The 23210-nt window shown below is 39.1% G+C and overlaps 1 protein-coding gene across 2 annotated transcripts in view; it reads left to right on the forward strand.

The window, feature by feature from the left end:
* Positions 1–23210, forward strand: part of UQCC1 (ubiquinol-cytochrome c reductase complex assembly factor 1) — a 66070-nt gene that overhangs the window by 22299 nt on the left and 20561 nt on the right. For both annotated transcript variants that reach the window (XM_089514215.1, XM_089514214.1), the window contains exon 7: positions 11259–11367. In XM_089514215.1, coding sequence (XP_089370341.1) covers positions 11259–11367 — 109 coding nt within the window. The remainder of the gene's footprint in view (positions 1–11258; positions 11368–23210) is intronic.

Here is a 23210-nt window from a genome sequence, read left to right on the forward strand (position 1 = left end):
TAATTTTTAAAAATAGGCAATTATGGAAGCATGTTCATTTGTATGGTATTGATCCTGCCCTGCCCCACCCCATGTTGAATAATGATTCCTGGTTCTTATTTGCTGCTGTTCGACTAGCAGAATTGTTAACATAGAGGGCCAAAATCCAATTGTTAGTCCCAGCTAAAAAATACCTGTTGTCTCAGTAGACCTGACACAATGTTGTCCTGCAAAGTTCTCATTGACACCTTGGGTTTACCCTGGTTCAGACTAAAGTTAGATTTAGGCCTAGCTATGTTGATACTCAGCAGTTGAAAGAAGCAGTACTCGGTGCTTGAAAAAGTAAATATTGAATGTATTCCAAATATTTCTTGACATCTTTGCAGTTAATTGCAAACATCAGGGATATTTTACATTAATCATTTGCACAATTATTCTGAGCTACATGCATTTACATCTCAGATTGTACTTTTTGTCTAAAGCTGAAGATGACACATTCATGGCTAATTAAAGCTACACAAAGGCATATAGTTGAGTTGTCATGTTGTAGTGTGAGGGAGCAGTCCTTTCTGGCTTTAAAGAAGTAGTGGCATGGGCATTCCTAAAAGAAACCCACTTTAGACACCATGGTCTGTGAGAACTCCTGGCGTGTTCAGATGTGGTTTTGGAACGAATAGGCCTTGGTCATTTTCACCTTCTTGAACTTTGTCAAGAGAGATGGGATGTGTGTGAAACATTGTTGATTGTGCTTCTTTCAGCAGTTTTTGAGTTGGGGATGGGAATTGGGAGCACTTAATTTCAGTGTACTGCTCTCTGGAATCCCCAGAGCAAATTCCAGAGAGCAGAAATGAGAAATGGCTTCTTGGATCTCTGGTGACGATAGTATGGGGGGATGGTGCCCCACAGCAGATGGATGTAGTGGTGGACTGGATGAGGGCTAATAAACTAAAACCGAATACTGGCAAGATGGATACCTTGTGGGTGAATGGGTACCATATTTTGGAAATAGGGAAATTTCCTGTTCTAGATGGGGTTGCATTCCTAAGGATCTAGTTCACAGCCTGGATCCAGCTTTATCACTGGAGGTCCAAGTAACCTCAGTGTTTGGAGTGCCTTTTATGAGTTTCAGCAGATAGTTGTGGCCATTCATGGACAGTGATCACTTGGTTATACTGGTCCAAGCATTAGTAACCTGAAAGTACTCTGTGTAGGTTTGTCCTTAAGGCTGCTTGTACAGAATGCTTCAGCTAGACGTCTAAGTGAGGGGAGCCAACTGGCCGCACATAATACTTTCCCACTGGCTACTACTACCACTACTCATATAATATCTACCACCAGACCAGATTTTAGGTGTTACTAGGTTTTAAAAATAAAAGCCCTAAACTTCTTGGGAACTGATGGCACATGAAACCACCTTTTCCTTTCTAGACCATTCCATTTTTAAAGTAATCTGGAGAGGTTCGCCTCATAGTGCCACATACTCCTGAAATCATTTGGAGCTGGGCATTCATTGCAGTGGCACCTGCCATATGGAATTTTCCATCAGAGCTACAGCAAGCTACAACTGTTCTTAATTTCTGACAGATTTATTATTTGACTAATTTATTTGAGCAAGCATTTCTTTTTAGTCAAGCCCAATATAGGCTTTTTGTCCCTCAAACACAATGTGTGTGTTCTGTATATTGGGTATATTATGTATTTTATTGAAATATTTGTATATAAACAGTATATAAATATTTGCAAATAAATAACATTTGAGGTAATTTTGTGTACTATTTATGCTATCATTATTCATTCACCCTTTTCACAAATGCAGAACAGGACAAAGGACAGTTGTGGTGGTTCATAGTAATAGCAAGTACATTTATATACCACTTATCAGTGCTCTTAAGCACTCCCTAAACAGTTTACAAAGTGTAAGCTAATTGCCCCCAACAATCTGGGTACTCATTTTAGTGACCTCGGAAGGATGCAATCCTGAGTCAAGCTTCAGCCTTTTTGCTAGTATTGAACTCACAACCTTATGGTTTGTGAGTGAGTGGCTGCAGTACAGGCATTTAACCACTGCGCCACCAGTTCATTACACAGACCTAATCGCTTCGTGGTGTTGAAACAAAACTGAGCACATTTGAAATTTTTAAACCCATAGTTGTTATGAGATAGTCCCAGGATACAGTTGAGAAATTGTTGTACTGATAATTTTCCAGTGAATAAGTACACTATAACTTGTTTGTTTTACACAGACATGTGGCAACTTGCACAATAATTTGCTTCAAGTAGATCTGTTTCAAACTGAAGTATCTAAGGAACAAACTAGAATGAATTTGTTTCTGGATTGGGAGAAAATCCCCCATTGGCATCATGGGGGAGGGAGCTTCTTCCCCATGCAAATACCATACTTAGAGGAGGAATTGCCTGACAACTGCTATGGAAAGTGATTACTGTATATACTCATGTATAAGTCTAGAAAAATTTAGACAAGAAATAGACCCCAAAAATTGAGTCGACTTATTCACTGGTCAGTGTAAGTACTGTACTTTTAACTCCTTTTTAAAATTGAACCATCACCTAGTGAAAGGCAAGAGCGTAAATTCTCCTGTAAGCACTCACTCCCCTCTACTCTTTCATCCATCCAGCCTTTAAGATGAACACAAATAGTTATGCCTGCTAGAATTTTGAAACAGGTTTTCCTTTGCTTCATCCTTTAGATCTTTTGTTACATGCCCTTAGGTTTTACTTTTGACTTATCCATGGGTCATACCAAAATCCATATTCTGGCTCCAAAACCTGCCCTCAACCTATACACGAGGTTGACTTATAGTCAAGTATGTATGGTATATTTCCATTCCATGCCTGTAAGAATTCAATTAGTCATCAGTTTAGGTGATGCTGTTTGCATTTTAAAGACATGAATATCCAATACAAAGACATTCTTAACATCAGGTCTTTGAAAGATCTATACATAGTGGAGATACAGAGAACAAAAGTATGAATCTTTCTATAAAGGCTTATCTGGCTTATTTTAGGTACATACCTGGTGACCCATGCGTGTCTATTTTGAAATTCCTTTGAATTCAGTGTATCTTACTTCCAGATACTGTAAATGGAAATAGATTACCACCCAAACCACAGTTTACACTAAATGTGCATTACTTTAATTACTGCCTACATTAATATATGTTTAGTTGTTACCAGTGTTCAGAGAACACTGGACTGCAAATCTAGAGATCAGAATTTGAATCTTTGCTTGGAAGGGACTGTCAGGGATTTGAAGGGTTAAAACACAGCGCACAGGGAAATGCTTGATGTGTGTGTGTTTGGCCATGAGCATTCAGCAGAGTGGCAAGGCTGATCAGCTCAGCTGAAGCTCATTGTCTCAAGGACACTTCAGTGCCCAAGTGCACGTAGCCATGGCTGATGAAACCATGTCTCTGGATTGCACAGGAGACATATGACATGGCTACACATCTGAACTCACTGGGTTTGGGAGACCACATGGTCTGGAGACTATATAAACCCAGGGGTTGCAAAGGGTGTGGTGTGGGTTTGTAGAAGGAGTTGGATTGGTATGGTTTGGAGTTTTAGAGATCTAGTTTTGTATTATAGCACTGTGAATAAAGAGCACTTTGGGGACTTTGTTTCTCTGGTGGTTTATCAGAAGAAGCTATAGCATCGGTTTGCTGTGTGTCCCCGGAGGTTCCTGCATTGCTGCAGTTCCTGGAAGACATTCAGTTGTTGTCATCCCAAATTGGACTTTGGAGCCACACTTCTGCTTCTGGAAATTTGCCAGCTCTGCTCCAAGGGTCTGATTTAACCCCAAGACTTGTTTGAGTTGCTGACAGTGGTTGTTGGACCCCAGCAGTTGCACTGACAGGGACACACTCTGGCTGACATTGGGCAAGTCACATTCCCTCAGCCTCAGAGTAAAGGCAAAGGCAGGCCCTTCTCTGAACAAAATCTGCTAAGAAAAGCCTGTGATAGGTTCACTTTGGAGTCACCATAAGTCAGAAATGACTTGAAGGCACATAACAACTACAGTGTCCAAAAAATCACCCAAAATACAAGCGTGGCTTTTGAAACTATCTCATCTGTACCTCACAATACCATTTGGTGTTTTCAGGGTGCATGCATGTATGTACAGGTATTGAAAACATGTTATTTGATGTTTCCTACTGTAATCCAAAGATATGTTCACTATCGTAAACATTTTTCAGATCATTCTAGACATCTTTCAGAAAGAGAGAAGCTTGGCAAAATATCTGGGGGACATTGACTCAGATCTGCAAAATATCATACCTCAGTTGTTCCTTCTGAATGTGGAATATGAATTATATTGAAGACCAATTAATTCTCATTTCTTTCCTACTTTATATGACAAGTGTATTAACCACTTTGCAGTAAATTAAAACAGCAACCTGTTTCAGTGTTATAGTTAACTATGTTTAAATTGTTTATATATGAATTGAGTTGGAGAAAGAAAGGGAAGACAAGACTAGAGACTAGGGTACTCATTTTATAATATTTATCATAATAAATTAGAAGTGCTTGGTATACAGTTGTGATGGGAGACTGATCAAAGTTACTGATCTTTTAAACTATATATATAAAATTATATTAGGGGGACCTGTGAGTAAAACAAGCAGAAATGAGAAAGGATAATGACAAATAGGCAAATTCTGGTGCACACACAGCATAAAAATGTGATGAGATAGTTAGTTGTGTGATCTGGAGTCTAACAACAAATACTGGAACCAGAGTGGTGTTGTTTGCCTTCAAGTTGTTTCCGACTTATGGCAACCTTAAGGCAAACCTATCACCGAGTTTTTTTGGCTGGTTTCTTCAGCAGGGATTTACCATTGCCATCCTTTGAGGCTGAGAGAATGTGACTTGCCCAAGGTCACCCAGTGGGTTTACATAGCCAGGCCAGGACATGAACACACAAATTACCTTATAGTGAGTCAGGCTATTGTTCCATATATCCAGTGCTGTCTGCTCTAACTGGTAACAACTCTGCAAGGTCTGTGAGAAGTATTTTGCCAGATCTGCTATCTGAAGTCCTTCAGGTGGAAATGTGAGAGACTGAACCCAGGACTTTTTTCCCCCCAAACTCAGTAATAGTTTTTCTTTAAAAAAATTACAATCTGTGTATTACATAGCAAGCATAGTATCGCAGTATGCCAGAGTGATATTTCCAGAGGTATATAAAGATAGTGGTGGAATTATTTCAGAAGAGTGAAGTTCAACAATCAAAGTGTCTTTGCAGAAGCCCCCTTGCTGTACTGGCAGTTTAGGAGCATGTATGTTCCTGATTATTTAGTCTATGAATGGAAACAATTTCTGGAGGAAGGTGTCATTGCTAATGAAGCCTTTTGAAGTTTTCATGGCATATGTCAACTTTTCTGAGAGAATAATCCAAACTCTTTGCAACAGCTATCTATTGTAGAGTTAGGTTTTCAAGGTTTTTGTTGTTGCTGCTGTTATTTCAGGGCGACTAGCTGTCACCTTGAAGAAGAAAGCAATCAAATCTTTGTATTTGGAGATTTGTTTTCCTGACTGTAAGCATTAAGCAACAATAAAAGTGGGCATTGATGACCTTTCTAATTTGTGATGAAACCTGTTCTAAAATTGAAGATCAGAAATGGTATCTTAGAGCATTCATGTGACATTTATATTTATGTTTGTTTATATCCCACCTTTCTCCCAATATAGGAACTTGTGGCTAACAACCAAATTAAAACAGTACAAATTTTTAAAGAATTACAAAGTATAAATATAAATTGCCCTGCTCCAAATGACTTAAAAAGAAATAATTTAAAAAATTAAAAAGATTACACATTAAAAATGTTAAAAATTATTTAAAGCTGTGTACAAACCTTGACATCTGAATTGCTCAGCATTTAAAAGCCCAACCTTCATCAGTTTGAAAAAGCCTGATGACACAAAAATGTTTTTACCTGCTGCTGAAAGGAGATTGGGTGGGGCCATCCTGTCCTCTCTAGGGAGGGAGTTCCAGAGCCTGGGAGCAGCCACTGAGAAGGCCTGCTCCTTTGTACCCACCAAATGAACCTGAGAAGATAATGGGACAGACAGAGAGAAGGACCTCTCTGGATGATAGTGGTGCTCTAATGGACACCTGAAGGAAGGTACAGTTCTTCAGATAACCTGAACCCAAGCTGAATAAGACTTTATAGGTCAAAACTAGCACATTGAATTGTACCCGGAAATGGATTGATAGATGATGAAGGTGTTGCAACAAGGGAACTGTGTGCTCTCCGTAGCTACATCCAGTTAACAACCTGATTAGCAGCTCTTTGAGTAAACTGAAGTTTCTGAACACTTTTCAAAGGCAGACCCTCTTACTGTGTATTACAGTAATCCAAATGGGATGTAACCAAGACAGTTGAAGTAACCACACATATTTTGCTATGATGCAAAGAAGTCACAAGACGTTATAGGAGTGAATGTTTCTGCTGTACATAAATGCATCCCTACCTTCATGCTTACACTAGCACAAATTTGCAATTTTTATAGAATTAATAAATATGTTAGCTCTGAAGAATGTATACGTACTGTATTCAGTATTAGTTGCATTCTATATATAGTTATAAATCTGTTGAAATTATTGTAGAAAACGCAGAATAGTTTTAGACAAACCAATCCTAGTAGAAAACCTCAATCCTTTTGACTGTCTGTTAGGACAGAGTAGACTCCAAATATTTTTTTAAATTTAGAAACATGTAATAATTAAAATTAATTTAGTTGCAAAAGAGAAATCTGTTGATTATTTACTTGTACTATTATCTTTCTAATCTTGATTAAGAGATTAGGCAACATGGAAAGGATCAGTGCACAATATTCTAAACAAGAAAATATCGAGTCTATAAGTATTAAGCATAAAGAATGTAACCTGTTTTGAAGACACAGGTGCAACACTCTTACTAAAGCTAAGGAGGTTTATTTCTTGTAATTGCCTGGACAACTACATGTAAGCTTTCAATTTGATTGTGGCGGAAGGGAGAGTTATAAGTGTATTAAAGGTAGTAATGGTTCACCAGAAAGAGACCACCAATAAATCAAATGGAAATAGTATTTATGATAGACAAGATGCATTAACATTGCTGTTTATAGTTAGGAAAGATAAATTATATTAAAATTAAAAGAAGTGTACAGTAATAATAATGAAATAGAAGCAAACCTCTCTGGAAAAGTTTCTAAAATATAATTTTAAAATAATGCCTTTGCCCCAGAAATTAATAAGTCTCTAAAGCAAAAAAAAAATTTCAGCAATCAAAGATAACTAGGCAGTTGAATAATTGAATATTAAAACATGGCCTTATGGTAAAACCATAAAAGGTTTTGCAGCTGTGTTGATCTAGTTAGAAAATCTAAGAAAATCTGTCATTTTAACCTCAAATGGCAGTCGTTGTAAACGAGGTACTGTTTTTTAAAAAATAAGTTCCAGATTCCATGACCTCACTCAGGGTGCTGCTAAACTACTTTGTGACAGGACTATACATCCAAATACACAGTGCCCTTTCAAGAATTGGGCTAAGTACAGCCTGAAAAACATTGGTTCTTAACTCCATCAGTGATGACTTATAATCCTTTGTGTCATCTTGGAACCTTTTGACATTATTAATACAAACCCTTGTGGGCACACTTTACTTTTAAACGTTTTACAAGCATAAATAAGCAGACATAAAGGCCGCTTCCCACTGATGCTCTCCAACACCACTTTTTCAGAAAGCTGTAGACGAGCGAAACAATGTGATATTTGTAGTTTATATAGATCCCCCTTAAAGTTGTTATGTGTTAGATATACAGTACTGTTTGTGAGTAAGGAAAGGAGAGCACAAGAAGTGGTATTAGCACTCTCATTTTTTTCAGTGGAGAGCTAAATCTTGACTGAGTAGAGGCAAGCGTAACCCTTCCCATGACCTTTTTGTTGTTGCTGTCTGGTGTGTGCAACTCTGACAGTCTTTCCAGAATTCCTAGTCCACATGGAAAGAACTTTGAAAATATGTGAAATTGACAAAACAACCAAGTAGAGCAAATACCTGTTCATTTTAGCTTCCATTTATTCTCTGCATGCAGTTGAGCCATCCATGATCAGGTTATCTCCTCTCAGTGCTCAGTTACTTCCTTAATTATATTTATCAATTTCCTATCACATGCTCAGATTCTTCAAAATAGCCTGAATATCATTTTCCAAATAAATATATGATCATCTTTTTATATACTGATTTTGGGATTTTAGCAGGGTTTTAGTTATCAGCACTTTAGAATCATAGAATCACAGAGTTGGAAGAGACCATAAGGGCCATCCAGTCCCATCCCCTGCCATGCAGGAAACCTCAATCAAAGCATCCCTGACAGATGGCCATCCAGCCTCTGCTTAAAGAGCTCCAAAGAAGGGACTCCACTACACTCCGAGGAACTGTGTTCCACTGTCAAACAGCCCTTACTGTCAGGAAGTTCCTCCTAATGTTGAGGTGGAATCTCTTTTCCTGGAGCTTGCATCCTTTGTTCCGGGTCCTGTTATCTGGAGCAGCAGAAAACAAGCTTGCTCCCTCCTCAATATGACATCCCTTCAAGTATTTAAACAGGGCTATCATATCACCTCTTAACCTTCTTTTTCCAGGCTAAACTTCCCCATCTCCCTAGGTCGTTTCTCATAGGACATGATTTCTAGACCCTTCACCATTTTAGTCACCCTCCTTTGGACACGCTCCAGTTTCTCAATGTCCTTTTTGAATTGTGGTGCCCAGAACTGGATACAATATTCCAGGTGGGGCCTGACCAAAGCAGAATAGAGTGGCACTATTACTTCTCTTGATCTAGACACTATATTTTTATTGATGCAGCCTAAAATTGCATTGGCCTTTTTAGCTGCCGCATCACACTATTGACTCATGTTCAACTTGTGGTCTACTTGAACTCCTAGATCCCTTTCACACATAGTCTCGTTCAGCCAGGTCTCCCCTATCCTATATCTGTGCATTTTATTTTTCTGCCCTAAGTGCAGTTCCTTACATTTCTCCATGTTCAATTTCATTTTGTTAGCTTTGGCCCAGCTTTCTAGTCTATTCAAGTCATTTTGAATTTTGATCCTGTCTTCCGGAGTATTAGGTATTCCTCCTAATTTGGTGTCATCTGCAAGCTTGTTTGCAAGAATGTCATGGGAAACCTTGTCAAAGGCCTTACTGAAATCAAGATACATTATATCCACAGAATTCCCTTCATCTTCCAAACTGGTAATTTTATCAAAGAAAGAGATCAGATTTGTCTGGCATGACTTGTTTCTCTGAAACCCATGTTGACTTTTTGTGATTATGGAATAGCCATCTAGATGTTCACAGACTCTCTGTTTAATGATCTGCTCTATAATATTTCCTAGTATTGGTGTCAGACTAACTGGATGATAATTGTTAGGATCCTCTTTCTTTCCCTTTTTGAAGATGGGGACAACGTTTGCCCTCCTCCAGTCTGTTGGGACTTCTCCTGTTCTCCAGGAGTTTTCAAAGATTATTGCCAATGGCTCCAATATTACATTTGCCAGTTCTTTTAATACCTTGGATGTAGTTCATCTGGTCCTGAAGACATACATTCACTTAGATTAACAAGATATTCCTGTACTATCTATTTACTTATTCTGTGCTGAAATGCCCCTATTCTGTCCTCTGCTCCATTATCCTCAGGTTGAGCACCCTTTGCCTTTTCTGAGAACACTGAGGCAAAGAAGGTGTTGAGTAATTCTGCCTTTTCTCTGTCCCCTGTTAGCATTTTGCCATCTTTTCCATGCAGTGGCCCTACCATTTCCTTCTTCTTCCTTTTGCTGCGAACATATCCAAAAAGCCCGTTTTATTGTTTTTAACCTCTCTAGCAAGCCTGAGTTCATTCTGCGCTTTAGCTTTTCTGACTTTACCCCTACACATGCCTGCTATTTCTTTGAATTCCTTTTGTATGATTTCCCCCTTTTTCCATTTCTTATACATGTTCCATTTCAAACCTAGCTCAGTTGAAAGTTCCTTACTCATCCATCCTGGTTTCTTGAGACACCTCCCATTTTTCTTTCTCACTGGACCTGTTTGAAAATGTACCTTCACTATCTCCCTTTTGAGAAACTCCTATCCGTCCTGAACGCCCTTCTCTTTTAGTATTTCTGACCATGTGATCATCCTCAGTACTTCTCTAAGTTTTCTGAAATCTGCTCTCCTAAAGTCTAGAATGTGTGTCTGACTATGCCTGGCTTCTCCTTTCCACTGTATAACAAAGCCCAGGAGAACATGGTCACTTTCACCTAAGGATCCCACCACTTGCACCCCATTAACCAAGTCATCCTTGTTGGTTAGGATCAGATCTAAAATAGCTGACCACCTTGTTGCCCCTTCCACCTTTTGGACCATGAAATTGTCTTTGAGGCAAGTGAGGAATTTACTAGACTTTGAGGATTTTGCTGAGTTTGAATTCCAGTAAATATCAGGATAGTTGAAGTCACCCATCACTACATCTCTCCTTTCTGAGTGTGTAGTCATCTGTTCTAGAAAGGTATCATTCAATTCCTCCATCTGACTGGGGGATCTTTCTTTAATTGAGATCATTTTTTTTCTTTCTAGCATGGTATAACAGTGGTATTTGTTGCCTCTTTGCACAGCAGAATAATCCTGTAGATATCTATGTCCCTTTTAAACATATCCAGGGATAGATAGCAGTGTTGCCATGCAAAGCACAAGAACATCCAAAATCCACAAAACAAGTGATGCCTTTATTAGCCAATCAAAATGCACAAAATACATGTTACAAGCTTCCAAAGCTCCACTGGCTTCTTCATCGAGCAAAAATGTTATAAATTACACAGCAAAAAAATTATGACAATGTTAGTCACAAGCCTGGATTTTGTCAAGAAGTTGCTGTTCTCAGTTCAGCTGTTGTTGGAGGGACATTCATGCAGGCCAGCTGCACTGTAATTCATATTTACATGGGAGGAAGCTCCATTTAACACCAGTAGAGTTTCTGATAAAGATAGACAAGAATGTGCTGTTATCTTCCAGTTATTTTCTTCTCTCTTGCTATTTCAACAACTGTAGTAATGTAGCTATAGTAGTGAGAGTGCAGCTAAAGTAAAGCAATGGAAGTTCATGTCATGATCAATCACAAGCCTGCTCTATGTAACTATGGCATATACAAGCTGTATCTCCATTTCACTTTGCAGTTTTCCAAGTTTATACTCTTAAACTCAACATTTCCAGAATTTTAAATGTTCTTTACCGTTTCTATAGGATGTGCTTAGTACGAATGAAGCAAGAGGGCCGAGCAGGAAAATACATGTGTCGCTATATAGTTCACTCGATGTGGGAGGATGTGGAGCAGCGTGGGAAGGTCATGGGGGTGAGTAGTCTTTGTTTAGTACAGATTTATTTATCACTCAGTTATCATACTGTTTTACTGTGTCAAAAAGCTAGTGCTTTAAAGCTCAGATGGAGCCTACTATGACCAAGGTTGCATCTACAAGTTTACTATGTAATAAATTCAGAACAGTGACAGGGAGTGAAAAGATAGTGTTCCCACTGTACACAAATAGAGCTGTCCATCTATTTATCTTAGGTTGCATTTAAGCCTCTTGCTTCCCTTTGGAATAACTGCAATTATTATGTAATTATTCACATATTCTTCAGATGTAGTACCGGAGTAGCAGGCAGGCAACCAAGAAAGGATGTATCTCAAATAAAGTAGAAAGTAAAGCCAGGTATTAGCCAAATAACCCATGTTTTGCTGCCCATCACTAGTTATGGCTCTGTGAACTAGTTCTTTGCAAGTGCCTGACCTTCCTAGATTAAATGGTACTATGGGCATTTGCCTACTCCTGCTGTAAAACATGACTGTGGTGCTGTAAGTGGCCTCCCGGGCTGTTTTTACAGCTCCCAATTGCTTTGGACTGCCTTTTTTTTCCTGACAACAATAGGATGAATTATCTTTTCTGGAAGCCTTCAGGACAAAATTTAAGTTGTCATACCCTTGCACTTTTCAGCATTTTTAAAAAAATCAAAATCAGATTCCCCCCCCCCCCCCCCAACCATTTGAGGGTATTTTGGACAGTTTTTGCAGCCCTTGCAGAGTTTTTTTTTTCTTTCAAAAAGAGGTGTAGCTGCTCTGTAACTGTCCACCTTGATTTACAGGGATGGGATAAGGATTGCTTTGTCTTTAAAGTGCCAGTCTCCTTAGATATTTATAACTGAGAACATCTGAGAATTAAAAGATACCTTTTTGTGCTTAGAGAGCCAAAGATCTTAGAGCTCTAACATACTCATATATCATTACGAGGGGATATTCTTTGTAAGATATTCAGTTCTTTTATCTCAGCTGTTATGTAATCTTCTCATACCTTTTCATGGATTTAACTAATATTATGATCCAAAGGAAGGGGGGGTGCAGCTGGTGTGCGTAGGAGGGAGAAGAATATCTGGGATCTATTTTTGTAAAAGTCTTTTGCCTTGGAGTGGCTCCTCTAGTTAAAATCTCTTCCTTTTCCCCATCCATGCCAGTCTTCAGTCCAGAGCATGTGGTCTCTGCAAACCCCCTATACACACTAGCTGAGCCCTTTACTGCTTCAAAGAAGAAAGATTGAGAGTCTTTCCTCACCAGGGAGAAGCTTCTCCCTTTGCACCTGGTCACCCTGGGAGCAGCAAGTGAGCAGCTGGCTGAGCAATGAACAATAGACCTCTTGCTTGCACTTGTCTTTGCTGCAAGGCAGTGGCATCACTAGGATTGGTGTCACCTGGTGTGATAACCTCTAGTGTCACTCCACCATTGACCTTTGCCCTTAGCAGACCATCCAGAATCTTCAGTAATGCTTTTTGTATTAATGTTACACCAATAATTCTGTATGTCACTGAATGTAACGGGCAATAGTTACATAACAACTCTTAAATAACTTCTTCATCCTCTTAACTCCTGAAACTGGAGGCTGCTGTCTCCCACTCGCACAGGGAGTACAGGAGGAATCCAGGGATTCTTCCTTCTCTTTTTTCCAGAAGCAGAAGGCTGTTGTTAAAATGAGAGACAGAAGCCTCCAACTTTGGGAATAGAGTGCAGGAGGAATCCAGGGATTCTTCCTCTTAACTCCCAAATTTAACTTTTGTAGAGCCAGGAACCATCTACTTTATAATATTTCCAAATTCATTTCACATTGTCAAATCATTTTCCTATTTAGTCTGTTAGTTATTAAGATCATTTTGAAAATCATTTTCCTATTTAGTCTGTTAGTTATTAAGAGTTGCACTATTTTTCTTAATAGCTTCTACAAAGTACTCATTACTCCTATGCTAAAAAGTAACTTCTCAAATTCCATTCATTGTCTCAGGGAACTATTTTTAATTGATTTACTATATGATTTACCTTCAGATTTAGACAGGGAAATTAGTCCATCATAAATTTGATGTTGAATTTTTTTCACCACTCTATCATTTAATAGAACTTTTATTTTTGTTAATCCTGCTTTTTTCCCCTAAGAATGATATTATCTAATTGTGATTGGTGTACTCCTCCATTGCAATCTATTGCTATATAAACTTAGAGTTAGTGTACTTTTAAATTTTTACAATAAGTCTCATTAATTGTAATAAGGTTTCATATTTACTTTATTTATAAGGACATTTCTGAGCCCTCATAAGGGCCCCTAAGGCATTTTACAATAACATTAAAAACCAGTAGAGCAGTTCAAACATTAAAAACAATTAGATTTACAACCAGTGCTGACAGAGAAGTGAACTTTTCAATTTTAAATAAAGATTATTAAAACCATGTGAGGTGTGAATCATTTAACTATCTATCTATAAACCAGAAGGGATGGGCTTGATCTAACTACATTTATTAGGAAATTCCAATTATTTTTAAGGTTTAGGGTTCTAAGATGAATAACAAACTATCCGTAAATTGTTTCTTTCTGTAGATATTTACCATTTCTGTTTGTTACACACACTCTTGATAACCAGCATAATCCCATTCTGATCTTGTCTGTCCTAAATACCATTGTATATATTGTTCCCATACTAGCTTCTTAGCATGTCAGTTGCAGCCTGATAAAAGCATACATTCTTTATTTTAAGTATTTTTTTAAAAAAATGCTTTTTAGTATTGCCTTGAAATTTTCATTATTCTCACTGAGTATGGAAGCCTCATTCCATGTCCCAAAAGTCTGTTTTTAAAGCAGAAAGACACATTCTTTTGTTAAGAATTCCTGGCAGAAAAACTAGAACTACCTCTAAGGATTAATGTTAATTCCTATCATGCTGACAACTCTTTAGGCCAAAAGGGAGATTGCATCTCAACGTATCTTGCTACTCTCAAAGTAGAAGAAATTTTACAGTTTTAGCCTTATTTGAGATATATCAATTTTGAGTTTTAGACTGTAGTATAAAACAAAATGGAAACAATCAATATATATTCCAATGCACAAAAAAGGAGCCACAGAAACTATAGGACCATGCAAGTAATGTTAGGCTAAAAATTCTGCAACATAGACTCCAATCATATATGGAGAGAGAAATTCCAGAAGTGTAAGCAGGATTCAGGAAAACAAGAGGTACCAGGGACCATATTGCATACATATGATGGCTGGTGGAGCACACAAAGAGGGAAAGAATAAAAGGCAGACACAGCTCCACCATGCCTATCCCAGAAGCAAAAGAAGGGCCTTCCCTCCATTCCAACTGCATCGACCTGGCCTCGGAGGGAGAGAGTAAGAGGCAGTTTCTGTTGGACTTAATCCCCTCCTCTGTTCCCATCCCTTTCCTTGTGTGTCATGACTTTAGATTGTAAACCTGAAGACAAGGGACTGTCTAATTACCAATTTGTAAGCTGCTCTGAGAACAGTTCTGAATAACGGATATAAATACAATAAATAAATAAAGGAATTCCAGGAAAAAATCACCATGTGCTTTATAGATGTAGCAAAGCATTTCATTCTATGATTCTATGACTGCATAGATCACAAAAAGCTATGGAACACTCTCAAAGACATGGCAGTGCCACTGCATTTGATAGTCCTGATGAGAAATCTGTACTCATGACAAGAGGCTATCATCAGAAAAGAATTCAGAGAAACAGAGGGGTTACCTGTTGGCAAAGAGATCAGGCAAGGCTGCGTTCCGTCAACTTGTTTGTTCAACTTGTATGCAGAAAACATAAGAAAAACAGGGTTAGACTCAGAAGAAAGAGGAGTGAAGACAGGAAGATGGAACATCAACAATCTAAGATACCCTTCCTCACCACCATTCCCTTCTCCTTTTCTGTCATGTCTTTTTAGATTGTAAGCCTGAGGGTAGGGAACTGTCTAATTAAAAATAATAATTGTAACCCACTCTGATAGTCTTTAGGGCTGAAGAGCGGGGTATGCATGCCATAATAATAATAATAATATATGGATGACACCATAACACTAGCGGAAGACATTATAGACTTGGAATAGTTACTAAGGAAGGTCAAAGACAAAAGTGCATTAATGTTGAACATAAAGAAAACAAAAATAATGACCATAGAAGAAATATATAAACTCAACCTTGACAATGAGGAAATCTCATGATAAAGATTTCCTGTGCCTAGGATCAAACATTGATCAAAAGGATGACTACAGTCAAGAAATAAGAAAAAATAGGAATGGGAAGGGCAGCTATGAAAGAACTAGTAAAGTTCCTCAAAAGTAAAGATATACATCTATGCACTAAAGTTAGCATCGTCCCAGCCATTGTATTCCTCATCACCATGTATGGGTGCAAGAGATGGATAGTAAAGTAAGCATACATAAAGGAAATCAACTCCTTTGAGATGTGGGCTGGAGAAGAGTGCTTAGGTTACCATAGACAGCCAAAAAGACAAAAAAACAGGTCCTCGAATAGATCAAGCCTGAAATCTCCTTGGAAGCCAAGATGATCAAGCTGAGGCTGTTATACTTTGGCCACATAATGAGAATGCACAGATTACTAGAAAAAACAATAATGCTGAGAAAGATAGAGAGGAGTAGAAAGAGAAGAGGACCACACACCAGATGGATAGACTCAATCATTGACATGAATTTGCAGGAACTGAGCAGAGCAATGGAGCACAGGGGATCTTGGAAATGTCTCACCCACAGGGTCACCATAAGTTGGTGTTGATTTGGGCGCAGTTAACAACAACAAATAAATAAGCTGCAAATAATTTTGTAGTCATTGATGATAAGGCTGGTAGTGTAAACAACAAGTACAGGGAAGTTGAGACATACTAGTATAAGAAACCCTCTTTAGATACAGGCTTTATTCAGAGCTTGTTAAAGGCTGACAATTAGACTTCAATTGAAAGGTAATTTTGCTAAAAAAATTGAAACTGAGATAATATTTTGAGGAAGCAAGTAAAATTGCATAGGTAATGAAGAAAATTAAAATTAACTTTCTGATCTTGTAGCTTTGTTTAGTGTTAGAATGTGCCATCTGGTATTACATAAAGACATCATGGCTTGAGCTAATACAACCCACTATGTTTTCACTTCAAACATATGTTTATCCCAATTTTAAATGGTATATTAATTCATAGGTTAGCTGTTAAAATTGTTACAATTTGAATCTCAGCTGCAAAGATTTGGGATCCTTTAACCTGGGCTCCTTCAGCACTCTTGATTGTTGGCAAGAGTGGGAACCACAACTTGACACAGCTGTAAAAACAGAAAGAAATCCTTTGGCCTCAGCAGTTCTACTGGTGCAGGCACATTTCATATATAAATTTTACTCTGCTGCCCCTAGAACTAATGAAGTTAGTTTCTTTTGGTGGTTATGCAGCCAGGTGTGTCCAGTTTTGTGGCTAACCAGTGTTCTTTACTTAATTTTTCCACTTGTGACTTTCTACCAAACTTAAAAACAAGCATGAAAATTGGCTTGCTGTAGTGATTCAAATAGTAACACAGGGTCTATAAAAGATACCCTTTTGATCTTGCTCAGCCCTTACCTATGGTTTCCATCTAGTAGACATGAGCTGTCTAAACTACCAGTTGTTAATTGCTTTTGTGAATGAGAGCCAGGCCAGGGATGGAACCCAGAAATGCAATTTATGGTTTGTTGTCCCAGCCCCAAATCTAATCAGCTGATTATTGAAAAATATAATGTGAGCCATCTATCATTGTTAAAGCATATGAATTACAAGAATATTTATCGGGGGGTTTTAATTGCTGGATTGATATATGTAACTTGAATAATAAAGATATATGATCTAGATCAGGCACACACACCTTTTGCTTACACATACAGCCTTTTCATGTAAGCAGCAATTAAACTTAGAAGACTCTCCTTACACATTGTTTCCTAGTTAATTTGAACTGGGAAGTTATGATTGCTAGCTTTGGCACAAGTTAGGATATTAAACCATGGTATGAAGTTGGCTTAATATAGTGGCTTGCTGGAATACTGAAGTTTCCCACTTCATTATTCTGGAGAACTTGAAAACTTGCACAGTATTTTTTTATTTTGTTTCATATGGCTGCCTCCCTCCCCCACCAAGTATAGTTAATTAGAAACTTCCTGTCATAATCATGGTTGGCCACAATAGAGATGCTTATAGTGGCAAAAGTGTTGTACATATTTTAATAAAAACAGTGTAATTAACCTGGCTCTCTTCTGATGTAAAAATCAAGTAGGATTTGGGGAACCTGCTGTGGGATTTCTTTGTCTCTGCCCTTCCCTTATTTGACTTACCCCATCTTCACGTTTGGTGTCCCATGAGACTACTCTTTTTTCAGTAATATATGTATATGTCCTTTGATCACTAAACATCTTTTTAACAAAAATCTTGCTCTTCAGTTGGAGGGACACTTTAATCCCACAAGGTATAACACTTGTTTGTTCAGTGTAAACTCTTGATTTGTAGCTGAGCATGTTTTAAAAGCTGTACAAGATGATAGGAGCAGGAAGAGGCCATCCAAGCCCACATGCCAACCACATTTTAATTTATCATAATCCCCCCTTCCTGCTTTCCCACCAGACCACTCAGGCCCCTCCCTTCTAGAAACACATCTAAGTGTCTCTTGAATTCATTTATTGGCTCTGCACTGTGTAGTACAATGAAGTCTTTGTTATATTTTAACAGGAGCTATTTATACACAGTAGCCCTTATTCTACGTTCAATTACTGTAGTGTAATTCAGGTGAAGTTTACCAGGATTACACCAGGAAAGCTAAAAAAAGAGTCTGCTTGATATTCTCTAACTGAAATAAAACTGTTTTTCACACATCCTCTCCATGCCCCCGTATAAGTCTTGGCTTATAATCACTCTATCTGTAGAATTCAGAGACATAGCCAAGTTAGTCTGGAATATCAGTATGGAAAGGGATCTTGTAGCACTTTTGAAACTAACTGTGCAAAAGAAGCTGTACAGGGACGTAGCTGGGGGGGGGGGTTCTTGGGGTCCGGACCCCCCCCCCCCTCCATTAGAAAAATGAATGGTGCGTGCTGCTGCGCCTCCTTGCCCAAGCCACACTATAGTGGTGGCACTTAGTCTGGACTCAAAATCCTGGCTACATCCCTGAGCTGTAGCATAAGCTTTCATAGACTTGGTCTAGACTTAAGATTTTATAGTCTTCTGGCATCTGAGGAAGTAGACCAAGTCTATGAAAGCTTATGCTACAACCTCTTTCATACAGTCTCAAAGGTGCTACAAGATCTCATTGCAATAACTGTAGACTAAGACTTAGGCTACATCCACACTTCAGCAATAATCCAGTCTGACACCACTTTAACTATCATGGCTAGTAAAAGTGAAGTGAGTTCAGGACAGATGGGAGTTTCTCAAAAGGGAGATATTGAAGGCACAATTTCAAACAGTTCCAATGAGGAGGAAAAGTGGGAGATATCTCAAGAAACCAGATGGATGACTTTCAGTTTAGCTAAATTTTAACTGGAGTCATATATAAAAATGGAAAAGGGGGGGAGGGATATCACCAAAGAGGAATTCAAACAAATAGCTAGTATGTGTAGGGGTAAAGTCAGAAAAGCTAAAGCCCAGAATGAGCTCAGGTTTGCTAGAGAAGTTAAGAACGATAAAAGGGGCTTTTTTGGCTATGTCTATAGCAAAAGGAGAAAGAAGGAAATGGTAGGGCCATTGCATGGAGTAAATGGTGAAATATTAACAGGGAGCAGAGAACAGGCAGAACGACTCAACACTTACTTTGCCTCAGTCTTCTCACAAAAAGAAAAGGGTGTTCAACCTGAGGAAAATGATGCCAAGGACACAGTAGGAGAAATGCAGCACAGAATTAGTTAAGATGTAATAGAGCAGGGGTAGACAACCTGAGGCCTGCGGGCCGGATGTGGCCCGGCGAGGCCTTGGGACCGGCCCCAGCCCGGTCCTGCCGCCAATTGCTTCCGGCGCCTTTGGCCTCTCGCGCGCAGGGGCAAGGGGGGCAATTGTCTATAGACGCCTCAGAAACATGCATTTATATTAACATTTTTTTAAATCAGCAAATTTTTTTGCGTGTCCTCCACTTTTTTAAAAAAAAGTGTCCACCATTTGAAAATGTTGTCCTACATTTGTCCCGGTTTATTTATTTATTTAAATTTTTTAAAAATTATTTAATTATTTAGTTTTTTGCTTCGGCCCCCCAGTTGTCTGAGGGACAGCAACCCGGCCCCCGGCTCAAAACGGTTGCCTACCCCTGTAATAGAGGAATACCTGGTTGATCTAAATGACTAATTTTATCTCTCTTTTTTTTGGTAAAATTACCAACTTGAAAGATGAAGGAAATGCTGAGGATGTAGGCTTATCTTAATTTCAGTAAAGCCTTCAACAAGACCCCCCACACACAATATTCTTGCAAATAAGCTAATAAAATGTTGGCAAGACAATGATACTGTTAGGTGGACTTGTAATTGGTTGACTGGACAAACCCAAAGGGTGCTCGGTGACCATTGGGGTGCCACAGGTCCTGGTCCCAGTGCTATTCAACATCTTTATCAGTGATTTGGATGAAGGAATACAGGGCATGCTTATCAAATTTGCAGACGACACCAAAATAGTAGTAGGAGCTAATACTCCAAAAGACAGGATCAAAATTGCTTTAACAGGTGCTTTACAGACCGCTGAGAAGCAGCGGTCTGGCTCTGCCTCCACTTGCAGCGTCCGGGAACCGCAGCCTTTAAACGGCGCAGCTCCCGGATGCTGCAGAGAAGGAGCGCGGAAATCGCGCTCCTTCTCAGGCCCCGAAAGAGGTGCCAAAGGGCGCACTCGTGGCGTCACTTCTGGTGCGCCACGTGCAAACGCAGAGCATCCGCTACATCAAAATGGCGGTGCCCATATGAACAGGGTGCCGCCATTTTGTACGGACTAAGTCCGTGATAGGGTAAGGGGCGTCTAGAAGAGACGCCCCTTTTTCAAACTGGGACGTCCTCAGGACGTCCCTAATGGCGGTTTGTAACCCACCACAGATTAGCAAACTGAGCCGAAACTAATACAGTGAATTTCAACAAGGAGAAATGTAAGATGCTAAACTTAGGCAGAAACAAAGAAATGCACAGATATAGGATGGGGGAGACCTGGCTTGACAACAGTAGAAATGAAAGAGATCTAGGAATCCTAGTAGATCACAAGTTGAACTTCAGTCAACAATGTGATGTGGCAGCTAAAAAAGCCAATGTGATTGAAGGCTGCATCAATAGATGTATAGTGTCTAGATCGAGGGGAGTAATAGCGCCACTCTATTCTGCTTTGGTCAAATTCTGTGTCCATTTCTGGGTACCAAAATTCAAAAAGGATGTTAAAAACTTGAGCGTGTCCAGAGGAGGTTAACCAAAATAGTGACCCTGGAAACCTTGCTCTAGGGAACTGGGTATGTTTAGCCTGGGAAGAGAAGGTTAAGAGGTGATATGATAGCTCTGTTGAAATATTTGAAGGATTGTCATGCTGAAGATGGAGCAAGTTGGGTTTTTTTTTTATCTCCAGAGAATAGAACCCAAAGTGATGGATTCAAGCTACAGGAAAAGAGATTCCACCTCAACATGAGATAGTCCTTCCTGATAGTAAGAGCTGTTTGACAGTGGAACACACTCTCACGGAGTGTATTGGAGTCTCCTTCTTTGGAGGTTTTTAAACAAAGATTGGATGGCCATCTGTCAGGGGTGCTTTGAATTGTCTATTCCTGCATAGCAGGGGACTGGATGGCCCTTGTGGTCTCTTCCAACTCTGTGATTCTATGATTTTACAATCTCTTTAGCCTTCTCTGTCAGAGAGCTTCAGTGCCACAACAGATCCCAGGATTCCAAATCATTGAGCTATGGCAGTTAAAGTGGTGTCCAACTGGATTATTTCTGCAGTGCGGATGCAGCCTAAAATAAGATTTATGCTATTTCTTCCCTCTATTTTATGGCTGTTACACTTTCAGTTTGCATGTCATCTGATGACAAACAAAATTCTGTGATAACAAGGAAATGAGCCAATATGTTTAGAACTGATAATTCAGCAGGATTTAATGAACAATGTGTTTAGTTCACAACCACATAACAAAGTTGTCTTCTAGCTTCTGATATTTCTCTGATTTTAGTGGGATAATTATATTGTGTTTCCTCTTTCCAGTAGAGGGAGGCAACATTAATATATATGAAGAGTTGCACAGTGGGCGCTTTATACAGAGCTTTGTGGAAACTACTCCATGTGGTATGTTGACAGTATAGATGTGGAGACCTTTCACCACAGACACACCAGAGGTAAAGGAAGGAAGGGTCTGGTTTTGATCAATGTCAGCCAGTGTGGCTCTCCTAATATTGTTGAACTACAGCTCTCATGATTTCACACATTTTACTATTATGGCTAGCATTCATGGGAGTTACATATGGAGGGTGACAGTTATTTACCCCATCTTAAATGAAGAAGATGACCAGCTGGACTCATGGAGTTGAACAGTACATTGCATGAATTCCTTCTACAAAATTTGATTTTAATGCAGTTGCTGAGGTTGCAGTTAGACTTGGTGATCCTAAGGAGCTGAACCATTGAAATCAACAGGACTGCAGTTAATCAATACTAATTCAAGCATAACTAAGTCGTCATCCAGCCCTGTATGTGAATTTTGATAGCTTGTCTTTGCTCTCCCATTTTAACTTAGTATTTTTATCACATTAGCATATGTTAATCTCTCCAGTGATGTAAATTATCACAATGATGCTTAGTAATAGCAGTCTTCCATGCCCCCTGCCCCTGAGATAAAGTACATCTTCACTGTTAAAACATTTAATTTGATCTGAATTTGAGTACAGAAAGTGTATTCCACCACACATTTGCTGACCACCTCAAAGGAAACATATTTACCCTGGCTGACCCTGATTTCTGTATGCTTAGCCAGCCCAGCCCACATGTTGCACCTAAATCTGGGTCCTATGGATGTGCACCTTTACACACATAGGGCTTGAATGAATTATTTGGAATCATGATTTCATGAACAGCTCATTCTTGCATCCACCTAATACATGGAAATCAGGAGAAACAGCTACAGTTCTGTTCACCTCTGCATGTTGTTTGAACAGAGCAAAGGGACATTAAGGAGAAGTTTCATTCTCTGGCTATCCTGGTATGTACTGTACAAAGGGAGCGTCAGGGACAGATATATATTGTAATGTTGGATGTACCTTGTAGCTATATCTGTTGCCATCAGTGTGTTGTATTGGGGCAGAATGGCTTAGTCTTTGGCGTTCTTAACACCAAAAGTATATTTAGAAACCCCAGGCTGAAAGTATGTCCTGCCTCACTGTAATTTCTACTAGGTATAATTGCTGTGGGAATGGCAATTCGTCCTCTAGAGTTGCACCCAATGAATACATGCAAAAGATGGAAGACCAGAAAAGGGAGAGTGTATGCAATATCTAGAGCCCAGATATTAAACTTCTCTTTCATACAGTTCTGTCCTTCAAACTTGCTCTTCTTCTCCTACTGCTTGTGGTCAGAACTACAGTGTTCAGTTGTAGAGTCAGCCTTGCTGAATCAGTAACTCAGTATGGGTGGGTGAAAGTAGCTTATATAGTTTTCTTGGAATTCCCTGCACCCAAAGCCACATATTTGTCTAAAATAGGCATTGATTCAATTCTGTAAAAGGTTGTTTCCCAGTGTCTGAAAGATGGGATGTCATAAGCAGTGGTTACACTGTACTTCATTGGTTACAATGAAAAGGCTTTTCATCAGCAATATGCCTGTGAAAGGCCACACTGAATTTACATCACCCAAAATTT

This window comes from Sceloporus occidentalis, unplaced genomic scaffold, assembly GCF_023333645.1.
Source record: "Sceloporus occidentalis isolate IW3139 unplaced genomic scaffold, rSceOcc1.0.p SCAF_3, whole genome shotgun sequence".
Classification (NCBI taxonomy): domain Eukaryota; kingdom Metazoa; phylum Chordata; class Lepidosauria; order Squamata; family Phrynosomatidae; genus Sceloporus; species Sceloporus occidentalis.